The 13,645-nt window shown below is 42.9% G+C and overlaps 1 protein-coding gene across 1 annotated transcript in view; it reads right to left on the minus strand.

The window, feature by feature from the left end:
- The window catches only part of LOC130360961 (uncharacterized), an 87,744-nt gene that overhangs the window by 40,438 nt on the left and 33,661 nt on the right, over window positions 1-13,645 (minus strand). Inside the window, exon 9 of the mRNA XM_056563517.1 lies at window positions 8,291-8,464. Coding sequence (XP_056419492.1) covers window positions 8,291-8,464 — 174 coding nt within the window. The remainder of the gene's footprint in view (window positions 1-8,290; window positions 8,465-13,645) is intronic.

Below are 13,645 nucleotides of genomic sequence, written 5' to 3' on the forward strand. Positions count from 1 at the left end.
CAGTGAAGATCGCCCTAAAGTGATCTGCACGGCTGCTTCTAGGTGTTTCACATCTACAACTCTAAGCATGCCCAGACCGCCTTTGGCTATCTGGGCATGCTGGGAGTTGTAGTTTTGCAACATCTGGAGGGTCACAGTATGGAGACCACTGTGCAGTGGTCTCCAATCTGTGCCCTTCTAGATGTTGCAAAACTACAACTCTCAGCATGCCCAGACAGTCCAGGCATGCTGGGAGTTGTAGTTCTGTAGCATGTGGCCCTTCAGATGTTGCAGAACTACAACTCCCAGCATGCCTGGACAGTGTCGACATGCTGGGAGCTGAAGTTTTGAAAAATCTGGAGGGCTACACTTTGGAGACTACTATACAGTGGTGTCTAAACTGTAGCCCTCCAGATGTTGCAAAACTACAATTCAAAGCATGCCTAGACTGTTAGGCATGCTGGGAGTTGTAGTTTGGCAACATGTGGCTCTTCAGATGTTGCAGAACTACAACTCCCAGCCTGCCTGGGCAGTCAGGGCATGCTTGGAGTTGAAGTTTTTCAACATCTGGAGGGCTACAGTTTGGACACCACTATAAAGTGGTCTCCAAACTGTTCTCCTCCAGTTGTTGCATAACTACAACTCCCAACATGCCATTCGGCGGCCTGGGAATGCTGGGAGTTGTAGTTTTGCAACAACTGGAGGCACACAGGTTGGGAAACATTGTTACCTAACTCAGTGTTTTGCAACCAGTGTGCCTCCAGCTGTTGCCAATTACCACTCCCAGCATGTGCTGACAGACAATATATGCTGAGAGTTGTAGTTTTGCAACAGCTGGAGGCCCACTGTTTGCGAAACACTAAGTAACAAACTGTCAGTTTTTTGCAACCAGTGTTCCTCCAGCATGCACAGACAACCAAAAGGCATGCTAGAAGTTGTAGTTTTGCGACAGCTGGAGGTTTGCCAACCCCCCCCCCACCACCACCCTCAAGTGAATGTACATGGGCGAGAGTTTATAGTGAGTTTCTTGCTGCAAGTTTGAGCTGTGGCAAATTTTCCGCTGCAGCTCAAACCACCAGCAGGAAACTCGCTCTAAACCGCCATCTGTGTAAATGTATCCTAAAAACACTACACTACACTAGCACAAAATAAAAAGTGAAACACTACATATACACCTCCTTACACCCCCCCCCCCCCCCCAATGAAAATGAAAAATGTATGGTACGGCACTGTTTTTGAGTTTTTTTTCTCCTTTCACCCTTATGAAAAGGTAAGGTTGAGGTCTACTCCAGTATATAATTCTGAAAAAATTTAAATTTTACACTAACATGCTGGTGTTGCCCCGTACTTTTCATTTTTACAGGAGGTAAAAGAAAAAAAACAAAAACCCGCAAAATTTGTAATGCAATTTCTCCTGAGTAAGGAAATACCCCATATGTGGACAGAAAATGCTCTGCGGGCGCACAACAAGGCTCAGGAGTGAGAGTGCCATGTACATTTGAGGTGATTTGCACAGGGGTGGCTGATCGTTACAGCCATTCTGACATAAACACAAAAAAAACACATGTGACCCCATTGTGGAAACTACACCCCTCACGGAACATAGCAAGGGGTACAGTGAGCCTTAAAGGGGTACTCCGGTGAAAACCTTTTTTCTTTTAAATCAACTGGTGCCAGAAAGTTAAGCATATTTGCAAATTACTTTTACTAAAAAATCTTAATCCTTCCAGTACTTATTAGCTGCTGAATGCTACAGAGGAAATTCCTTTCTTTTTGGAACACTGATGACATCACAAGCACAGTGCTCTCTGCTGACATCTCTGTCCATTTTAGCAACCATGCATAGCAGATGCATAGCAGATGCATACTAAGGGCAGCATGGTGGCTGAGTGGTTAGCACTGCTGCCTTGCAATGCTGGGGCCTTGGGTTCAAATCCCACTAAGGACAACAATAAATAATGACTTATTGTTATTATTATTATAATAACGTCAGCAAAGAGCACTGTGCTCATGATGTCATCAGATACCATTCCAAATAGAAAATAATTTCCTCTGTAGTATTCAGCAGCTAATAAGTACAGGAAGGATTAAGATTTTTTAATAGAAGTAATTTACAAATCTGTTTAACTTTCCGGAGCCAGTTGATTTAAAAGAAAAAAGGTTTTCACCGGAGTACCCCTTTAACACCCCACAGGTGTTTGAATAATTTTTGTTAAAGTTGGATGTGAAAATGCATTTTTTTAATTTTTTCACTAAAATGCTGGTGTCATCCCAAATCTTTCAATTTCACAAGAGGTAATTGGAAAAAATATCCCCCATGATTTGTAACCACATTTCTTCTGAGTACCAACATACCCCATATGTGGACGAAAAGTACTCTGCGGGTGAACTACAATGCTCAGAACTGAAGGAGCGCCATTAGACTTTTGGAGAGAGAATGTGTCTGGAATTGAAGGCCAAGTGCGTTTCCAAAGCCCCTATGGTGCCAAAACAGTGGACCCCCTACATGTGACCCCATTTTTGAAACTACACCCCTCACGGAATGTAATAAGGGGTGCAGTGAGCATTTACACCCCACAGGTGTCTGACATATTTTTTAAACAGTGATCCATGAAGATGAAAAATTAAATTTTTCATTTGCACAGCCCACTGTTCCAAAGAATAGTGGGGTGTAAATGTTCACCGCACCCGTTATTACATTCTGTGAGGGGTTAAGTTTCTGAAATGTGGTCACATGTGGGGGGGGGGGCACTGTTCTGGCACCACAGGGGCTTTGTAAATGCACATGGCCCCCGACTTCTATTTCAAACAAATGCTCTCTCCAAAAGCCCAATGTCGCTCCTTCTCTTCTGAGCATTGTAGTTCGCCCGCAGAGCACTTTATATCCACACATGGGGTATTTTCATATTCAGAAGAGATGGGGTTACAAATTGTGGGAGGATTTTTCTCCAATTACCCCTTGTGAAAATGAAAAATTTGGGTTAACACCAGCATTTTTGTGAATTTTTTTAAAATTTACACATCCAACTTTAACGAAAAGTCGTCAAACACCTGTGGTGTGATAAGGCTCACTGTACCCCTTGTTACATTCCTTGAGGGGTGTAGTTTCAAAAATAGTATGCCATGTGTTTTTTTTTTTTTTGCTCTTCTGGCACCATAGGGGCTTCCTAAATTTGACATGCCCCCCAAAAACCATTTCAGAAAAACTCACTCTCCAAACCCCCATTGTCGGTCCTACCCTTCTGAGCCCTCTAGTTCACCCACAGAGCACTTGACATACACATATGAGCTATTTCCTTACTCAAGAGAAATTGGGTTACAACTTTTAACCCCTTAAGGACGCTGGGTTTTTCCGTTTTTGCATTTTCATTTTTTCCTCATCACCTTCTAAAAATCATGACTCTTTCAATTTTGCACCTAAAATTCCATAAGATGGCTTATTTTTCGCGCCACCAATTCTAGTTTGCAGTGAAATCTATAATTTTACCCAAAAATTCACGGCAAAATGGAAAAATAAATCATTGTGCGACAAAATTGAAGAAAAAATGTTTTTATCAGTACCATTTTTGTATTGATCAGACTTTTTGATCGCTTTTTATTCATTTTTTCATGATATAAAAAGTGACCAAAAATACACTATTTTGGACTTTGGAATTTTTTTTGCGCGCACGCCATTGACCGTGCAATTTCATTAACAATATATTTTTATAGTTCTGACATTTTCACACGCGGCAATATCACATATGTTTATTTTTATTTACACAGTTTTTTTTTTTTTTATGGGAAAAGGGGGGTGATTCAAACTTTTATTAGGGATGGGGTTAAATGACCTTTCTCAACTTTTTTTTTCACCTTTTTCTATAGGGAGCTATAGCACTGCACATACTGATCTCCTATGCTGATCCCTGCAAAGCCATAGCTTGGCACGGATCAGTCAGATAGGGCTTGAGTGCTCCAGCCTGTAGCTCAGGCTTGGAGCAATCAATCGACGATCGGACGCCACGGAGTCAGGTTAGGAGACCTCCGCCTGCGTCCCAGCTGATCGGAACATCGCAATTTTATTGCGATGTCCCGATCAGCCCGACTGAGCTGCCGGGAAGCGTTTACTTTCGTTTTCAGACGCGGCGGTCAACTTTGACCGCCGCGTCTGAAGGGTTAACAGCGCGCGGCACAACGATCGATGCCGCGCACTGTTAACCCAGGGTCCTGGCTATGATTAGCAGCCGCCGTAAAGCGGGATGAATTTGCTGCAGCGGTAACTACCAGGTCGTATCCCCAAGTAACAACTCGACCTCTCTGGCAGCTGATATGGTGTGGTACACAGGGAGCAGGCAGGAGCGTAGTCGGACGTAGCAGAGGTCAGGGCAGGCGGCAAAGGTTCAAGGGCGAGTAGTCGGTAGCAACGGGTTCGGCAACAGGCAAGGCAATATTACACAATAGGGAATGCTTTCTCAAAGGGCACAAAGATCCGGCAAGGGCAGGAAAGGGCAGGTTACATTTAAAGGGAAGTAGCAAGAGGTCAGAGACCAGCGCACCAATCAATGGCGAGCTGGGCCTTTAAATTTACTGAAGGCGGAGCGCGCAGACGCACCCTAGAGAGTGGGGCTGCGCGCGTCGGGAGGCAGAGACAGACGGCGCAGGGAGCGGGGAGCCAGGTAAGAGAGAGAGGGACGCGGCGCATGAGCGGGGACAAGCCGTCACTTCAGCCGCGTCCCCGACACAAGGGTACCCGTGCTCCCGGTCAGACGCACTGGGCGCCGGGATCCCGAGGAGGGAGGCCGAGGGAGCGGGCGCTCCGGTCCGGGGGAGGGGACCGGAGCGCACGCTGTGACAACGTCCTTAAGGAGTTGAGGAGATTTCTCTCCTTTTACCCCTTGTAAAAATTTGAGAACTGGGTCCACAAGAACATGTGCGTGTAAAAAATGATGATTTAGAATTTTCTCCTTCACTTTGCTGCTATTCCTTTGAAACACATAAAAGGGTTAACACACTTTCTGAATGTCAGAGGGTTTCAAAGTTCAGCGGCAATTTTCCAATTTTGTGAAAAATTTGAAAATTTGCCGCTGAACTTTGAAACTCTCTGATGTCTTCCAAAAGTAAAAACATGTCAACTTTATGATGCAATCATAAAGTAGACCTATTGTATATGTGAATCAATATATATTTTATTTGGGATGTCCATTTTCCTTATAAACAGAGAATTTCAAAGTAAAAAATATGCTAAGTTTTCATATTTTTCATAAAATTTTTGAATTTTTCACCAAGAAATGATGCAAGTATCGACAAAAATTTACCACTAACATAAAGTAGAATATGTCACGAAAGAACTGGAATCTCGGAATCAGAATGAAAAGTAAAAGCATCCCAGAGTTATTAATGCTTAAAGTGACAGATGTGCAAAAAATGCTCTGGTCCTTAAGGTGAAAATGGGCTTGGTCCTTAAGGGGTTAAAGGTCAATTTAGAATTGACAAATATTATGTGTTTCTTCCTTTGTGAAAAATTGCACCAACTTCTCACCAAGCTGCTTGCTGATGGTGTTGTAGCCCCTTCCAGCCTTATTTAGGTCTACAATCTTGTCTCTGAGATCCTTGGACAGCTCTTTGGTCTTGGCCATGATGGAGAGTTTGGAATCTGATTGATGGCTTCTGCGGACAGTTATCTTTTATACAGGTAACAAGGCCCCGTGGGTCAATCTTTGTGACATCATTGACATGATTTCAGATTCTACAACGTAATTCTCTTTTCGTCTTGCCAATATAGTGCTTGGGGCAGAAGCATTGAGAAAAATACATTACCCCTTTGGTGCAACAATTCACAAAGTCCCTTAGACAGTAACACAGTTCATAAGGCTAAAAAAAGACCAGAGTTCATCACGTTCAACCTATATCCCTAATGAGTCCCTACTGAGTTGACCCAGAGGAAGGCAAAAAACCTGCATATTATAGGTAAAAATTCCTTCCCAACTCCAAATATGGCATCATAATCCCTGGATCAACCTTCTGTCCCTATAAATCTAATATAAATAACCAGCGATGTAATTACTATTCAAAAATGCATCCAGACCCCTCTTGAACTCTTTTACAGAGTTCTCCATGACTACCTCCTCTGGCGGAGAGTTCCATAGTCTCACTGCTCTTACAGTAAAGAACCCCCGTCTGTGCTGGTGTAGAAACCTTCTTTCCTCTAGACGTAGAGGATGCCCCCTTGTTATAGATACAGTCCTGGGTATAAATAGATCATGGGAGAGATCTCTGTACTGTCCCCTGATATATTTATACATAGTTATTAGGTCTCCCCTAAGCCTTCTTTTTTCTAAACTAAATAACCCTAATTCTGATAATCTTTCTGGGTACTGTAGTCCTCCCATTCTACGTATTACCCTGGTTGCCCGTCTTTGAACCCTCTCCAGCTCCACTATATCTTTCTTGTACACTGGTGCCCAGTACTGTACACAGTATTCTATGTGTGGTCTGACTGGTAATTTGTACAGCGGTAGAATTATTTCCTTGTCGTGGGCATCTATGCCCCTATTGATGCCCCCCATGATTTTATTTGCCTTGGCAGCAGCTGCCTGACACTGGTGACTACAGCTAAATTTATTGTTAACTAAGACTCCCAAGTCCTTTTCCACATCAGTCGTCCCAAGTGTGCTCCCATTTAATACATAATCCCAACCTGGATTGTTCCTCCCCATGTGCATTACCTTACATTTATCAGTGTTTAACCTCATCTGTCACTTCCCAGCCCAAACCTCCAACCTATCCAGATCCATTTGTAACAGTGCACTGTCCTCTATAGTGTTTACCACTTTACAGAGTTTAGTATCATCTGCAAAGATTGAAACTTTACTCTTCAACCCCTCTACAAGGTCATTAATGAATATATTAAATTGGACAGGACCCAAGACTGACCCCTGTGGTCCCCACTAGTAACAGTCACCCAATCAGAATAAGTACCATTAACAACCACCCTCTGTTTCCTATCACTGAGCCAGTTACTTACCCACTTACCCACATTTTCCCCCAGCCCAATCCTTCTCATTTTATGCACCAACCGTTTATGTGGAACCGTATCAAATGCTTTGGAAAAATCCAGATATATGACATCCAGTGATTCCCCCCGGTCCAGTCTGGAGCTCACCTCCTCATAAAAGCTGATCAGGTTAGTTTGACAGGACTGATCCCTCATAAAGCCATGCTGATATGGAGTCATACATTTATTTTTATCAAGATACTCCAAAATAGCATCCCTTGGGAAACCTTCACACTATTGACATACAACAGAGGTTAAACTAACAGGCCTATAATTCCCAGGATCACCTTTTGACCCCTTTTTAAATATTGGCACCACATTTGCCATGCGCCAGTCCTGGGGAACAGTCCCTGTTACTATAGAGTCCCTGAATATTAAATAGGGGTCTGTCTATTACATTACTTAATTCCTTTAGAACACGTGGGTGAATGCCATCTGGACCTGGTGATTTTTTGTAGGCAGCACTGTACTTCTTCCTGGGTTAGACAGGTGACCTGTACTGGGGAGTTTACCTAATATCACTGTATTTCACCTGGACTGATCTTCTGTTGTTCTCCACATAAAGGAGCAGACCCGACTAGCACTACAGCAAAAGTTACCACAAATCTATTTATCTAAGAATCAGGGAGTTTTGGTCTACTATAATGGCTGTGAACCAATTAATCCCGTAAACTATGGCCTCTACTATAGGTCACTGTTGTTTCTCTACTGATCATATGGCCCAGTGGTTCTGGAATAAGCCCCTTTTGGACTACCTGTATGTGATCTTACATGGTCCATTCTTTATACTTACCAAACTACCTGGAACTCTGATTTTAATACATTCCTAGGGTAAAATCTTTGCAGGAATCTATCCCGAAGGGTATTTGCCTCAAAATGGTAATCTACATAAGCTAAATAGGTGCTTCATACACAAAGGTACTGGCCCATTGGATTGTCTGTTAACAGAGTGGTAAGAACTAAGAAGGTCTGAATTCAAGAAAAGGGATGAGGCCCCAACCAAAATGTTTGCCCCAGAGCTCTACTAGATATAAAGGTTTCTTTTTTCATTCACACCCCTCATCCCCTATCAGTAGGATGACTCCGACCACTCGGGCAATAGCAGAATTTTAATTTTCGTTAGGAAGATATTTTACATAGAAGTATGTGAGATAAAATGAATTCCAAAGAATAAACTGTATACTGTTATACAAAATGTAGCATGTAGGTATAAAGGTTTATGTATCACATTTGTAAATGCAGGTGGATTGCAACGCGCCACAGATTTCTTTCAAAAGCGTTGAATGGCGCAAATCATATGCGGTTGTGGTGTGCTTGTTATTCCAACAATAGGAGTCAAGTCCACATCAGTGACCCCTGGGGGGAAGCGGAAGGTGAATTTCTGCAGAAGGCTTGTAAAAAAGATGAAGAGCTCCATTCTTGCCAGTGTCTCTCCAGCACAAACTCTGCGACCTGCAATGAAAAAAAATGATAATACATTTTAAAGGGGTACTCCGGTGGAAAACATTTGTTTTTTTTTAAATCAACTGGTGCCAGAAAGTTATACAGACTTTGTAAATGCCTTCTAAAAAATCTTAATCCTTCCAGTACTTATCAGCTGCTGTGCACTCCACAGGAAGTTATATTTCTTTCTGGAATTCCTTTCAGTCTGACCACAGTGCTCTCTGCTGACACCTCTATCCATATCAGAAACTGTCCAGAGAAGGAGAAGTTTACTATTGGCATGTGCTGGCACTCTGGACAGTTCCTGACATGGACAGAGGTGTCAGCAGAGAGCACTGTGGTCAGACAGAAAATAACTACACAACTTCCTCTGTAGTATACAGAAGCTGATAAGTACTGGAAGGCTTAAGATTTTTAAATAAAAGTAATTTACAAATCTGTTTAACTTTCTGGCACCAGTTGATTTAAAAAAAAAAAAAAAATTCCACCGGAGTACCCCTTTAAGTGGGAAAAACTGAGTATTCTTCATTGCAGAGACCATGGCTGTGTCCTAGGTAGTGGGGTCTGGATTGTAGGCATGATTGCAATCCTTTAGACAGTGGACTGAGCCTGGTAAAATGTGAAGAGATGGATAAAGGAAGATTTCAGTGATGAAGTGACCTCTGGGACCTTCGCCATCATGAGAACAATGACCCAGTTGAATAGAGCTGCACCCAGCCACTCCATAAATTCTCTATGGAGCTGCTGGAAATAACCGGGCACAGAGGAAGGTAGCATATAGCTAAAAAAGATATTTTGGCACAGTTCAGACTATAAAAATCAAGGTAAACCACTAATCTGGCTATAGGTATCAGGGCCTGCAGAGCAGTGTGTTCTGGGTAGGTTCTGCTTTAGAAGATTCACAACAACATCAATAAATCCATACACATATACAGAGGCATAGCTTGTAGCTTCTGGGCCCCGATGCAAAATCTGGCACAAGGGCCCCTGTGTGACTGTTATCCCTGCTACCTCTATAGCTACGCCCCTGCACATGTTCTCTACAAAAAAAAGTCGGCACACACAAATGATCTTAGAGAATTCATCTTTCAATTCCAGCACAAAATCTTAGTGGTTACATCTATACAGTATGGCACTATTTTTCAAACATTTATAATAATACAATATTAACTAGATATACCCATATTGAGCAATAAAAATTTTTTTAGGTTCCTGTTCACTTTACATGAACCCTTCCCTATCCTGTGTTACTTCACACAGGACAACACTCACTGTCCATTTGTCCTTTCCATTATTAAAAACTTTTCTTAAAGGGGTTATCCAGGAATAGGAAAAACAGAGCTAATTTCTTTCAAAAACTGATCCCTGTCTGTCTCCAGGTTTGGTGTGGTTCTGCAGCTCAGTTCCCTTGAAGTGAATGGAGCCGGGTTGTAATACCCCAGCCAACCTGGAGACAGACTGGGAGCGTTTTTTAAAAGAAATTAGCTGTGTTTTTCTATTCCTGGATAACACCTTTAAGGGCTCTAAAGTCAACATAGTTTTTCAATCAAAACAGTGCCCAGTAGGCTACCTTCCGCTGTATTCTTCAGAAGAAAAGTTGGCACACTCCCAATGTGCAGTAAAACAATGTCCGTCCTTTATTATTCATATAAAACCAGCTTCATGCCGTCTTGTTCTCCCCATGTCTGGTGTTTATATGAATAATAAAGGACGGACATTGTTTTACTGCACATTGGGAGTGTGTTGACTTTTCTTCTGAAGAATACAGCAGAAGGTAGCCTACTGGGCGCTGTTTTGATTGAAAAACTATATTGACTTTAGAGCCCTTAAAGGTGTTATCCAGGAATAGAAAAATACAACAAATTTCTTAAAAAAATCGCTCCCAGTCTGTCTCCAGGTTGGGTGTGGTATTACAACGCGGCTCCATTCACTTCAAGGGAACTCAGCTGCTGAACCGCACCCAACGTGGAGACAGACAGGGAGCAGTTTTTGAAAGAAATTAGCTCTGTTTTTCCTATTCCTGGATAACCCCTTTAAGAAAAGTTTTTAATAATGGAAAGGACAAATGGATAGTGAGTGTTGTCCTGTGTGAAGTAACACAGGATAGGGAAGGGTTCATGTAAAGTGAACAGGAACCTGAAAAAAAAAAATGTTAATTGCTCAATATGGGTATATCTAGTTAATATTGGATTATTATAAATGTTTGAAAAATAGTGCCATACAGTATGGATGTAACCACTAAGATTTTGTGCCGCAATTGAAAGATAAATCTACTAAGATCTTTTGTGCCACTATTTGTAAAAAAGAGGTTAAAGGGGTACTCCGGCCCCAAGACATCTTGTCCCCTATCCAAAGGATAGGGGATAAGATGTCTGATCGTGGGGGTCCCGCTGCTGGGGACCCCCGCAATCTAGCATGCAGCACCCACCTGTAAGTACTGCTGGAAGCGCTGGAGGCTCTTGTGAGCCCCCTTGTGACGTCACGCCCCACCTCCTCAATACAAGTTTATGGGAGGGGGCGTGACGGCCTTCACGACCCCTCCCATAGACTTGCATTGAGGGGGCGTGACATCACACGGGGGCAGAGTCGTGGCTCCACGATACTCCGTCCCCTTGGTTGGGAGGCATAAGACTGAGAGCCTTCATCGCTTCCGGCAGAACTTACAGGTGGGTGCTGCGGTGGGACTCCCGCGATCAGACATCTTATCCCCTTTCCTTTGGATAAGGGATAAGATATATTGGGGCCCGAGTACCCCTTTAACGTTATGAGCCCCTGATGCCGAGTTATGAAACCTTGAAATTAATTTGTAGTATTTGTCAAGGTTGGATTATATCCTTTTTTAGCTTTTTGATGCCCCTGGAAGTTCTGCATTTGTTGACACTAGGGATTAACATTATCTCGAGCCTTTCCTGGCTTGCTGTGTGGCTTGACACAACACTTCACAAGTCAGCTGATCACTGGGGGCTTTGCTGCTTCTTGTCAGGCCCCTGATGAAGTTTGCACATACTACCATACCAGCGTTGAACTCGTCCTCACTATCTGCAGACTGTGCTGAGATCCCGTGATAGTGAGTATGCATTCAATGCCGGCACAGTGGGCTCTACAGAAGCGTCTCACAAGTCTTCATGGGCTAATGTTATTAGGCAAGACGAGAAGCAGCCAACTCCCCTTGATCAGCTGATGTATGACATATTGAGAGGGAATTTTTCAAATGTGAACTTGCTTTTTGCTCACTTTAGAGCAAAAACAGTTGCCGGGAATAAAAGCATCCGTGCACCAAATTTATCAAATAGTGAACGGACGTTGATGAATGCCCGCTTAACTGCTCTGGTGGATGGTGTGACAATTGTGCTAAAAGTCGCACAGACCTTAAAGGTGTACTCCGCTGCTCAGCTTTTGGAACAAACTGTTCCGAATGCTGGAGCTGGGAGCTTGTGACTCCATAGCCCCGCCCACTCATGATGTCACACCCCGCCCCCTCAATGCAAGTCTATGGGAGGGGGCATGATGGCTGTCACGCCCCATCCCATTGACTTGCATTGAGGGGGCGGGATGTGACGTCATGGGGGGGCAGGGTTATGACGTTACGAACTCCTGCCGCTGGCTCCAGCGTTCGGAACAGTTTGTCCCAAATGCTGAGCAGCAGAGTACCCCTTAATACAATTGTCACATGGAGTGATATAGGGCAGGGTTGAAATGCCCTGTGATTTCTTCTATATCTAGTTTGAGCAACTTTTTTGCGACTTTTTGCAGAAAAGTCGTACATGATAAATTAGTGACCGCTGCACTAAGTGACCTAATTCAGATCACTTCTTGGTCATAAAAATTAAACAGTCTAAATGAAAAGTCACAGGAAAAGTCACATGGGAGCAGCCAGTAACTTTTCCTGCGACAAATTTAGACCAAAAAAGCCGACTAAATTGTTTGATAAATTCCCCTTCATTGTCTCGAGCTGCACATCAAGCTGTGAAAGGTACAAGGTGATGCTAATCCATAGTGCCATGAATGCAAAACTTATGGGGGGTGGGGGGGGCATCAAAACAACCAAATATAAGATGAGGGAATTTATTACCCACGATGCAAAGCGTTTTGCGGAAAATCCGCTTCCTCAGGCAAGCCTGTGGAAGCGGATTTTCCACAAAACGTGTTGCATTGTGGCTAATAAATTCCCTCATTTTACTTTGGTCTCAGCGCTTGATTGATCCTGCCGGTTGTTGGTGGAGCTATCTTGGATTTTTGCTGAATGTTGGCGTGGAGCGGCTGCAGAGACCTACTATCAGATACACTCTACCCCATTGTTGTACTTGATTGGAGTACAACTTGCCTTGGTAAGCCCAGTTCACATTCAACGCCTTTTCCTTATCCCAAAATATCACACTACAGAGCGCATCCTTTTGTTTTTTTTATCTTTTTGATCTTAGATTAGGACTAGGTCTGCACAATGTCCTGGACTGACTTAGCAGTAGTGTTGCTCGCGAATATTCGCAATACGAATTTTATTCGCGAATATCGCATATTCGTGAATTTGCGAATATTCGCGAATATAGCGCTATATATTCGTAATTACGAATATTCGTTTTTGGTTTTTTTCACAGTACACATCACAGTGATCATCCCTCTCTGCTTCCAGCTTGTGTGGTGTAAAGAAGGCTCTAATACTACTGTATGAGACTGGCGTGCGAATTTTCGCATGTGCGAAAATTAGCATATGCAAATTTTCGTATATGCAAATTTTTGCTTATGCTAATTTTGTATATGCTAATTTTTGCATATGTTATTTTCGCATACGCGAATTTTCGCATAGGCGAAAATAAAACGAGAATATTGCGAATATTCGCGAATATATGACGAATATTCGTCCATATATTCGCGAATATTCGCAAATTCGAATATGGCCTATGCCGCTCAACACTACTTATCAGGAGCTCCTTATTTCATGAAGTCCTTGACTCACCCTGTACACATGAACTCCCATTTTCTCCCTATAGAGGGCGCTCTCAAGTTAACTCTGCATATGTAAGTAAAGGAACCCTCTAATCAATGTGATGGCAGAACAAAGTTATTTATAATAATGGAACTCTTCACTCTTCAATGCTGCCCGAGGTAGGCTCACCCATTCCCTTCAGTCTAAAATATTAATTTGTAATATCTTTTAGTGATGTTTTTGCAGATTGTACTACTTTAGATTTC

The sequence above is a fragment of the Hyla sarda genome, chromosome 3, assembly GCF_029499605.1.
Source record: "Hyla sarda isolate aHylSar1 chromosome 3, aHylSar1.hap1, whole genome shotgun sequence".
Taxonomy (NCBI): domain Eukaryota; kingdom Metazoa; phylum Chordata; class Amphibia; order Anura; family Hylidae; genus Hyla; species Hyla sarda.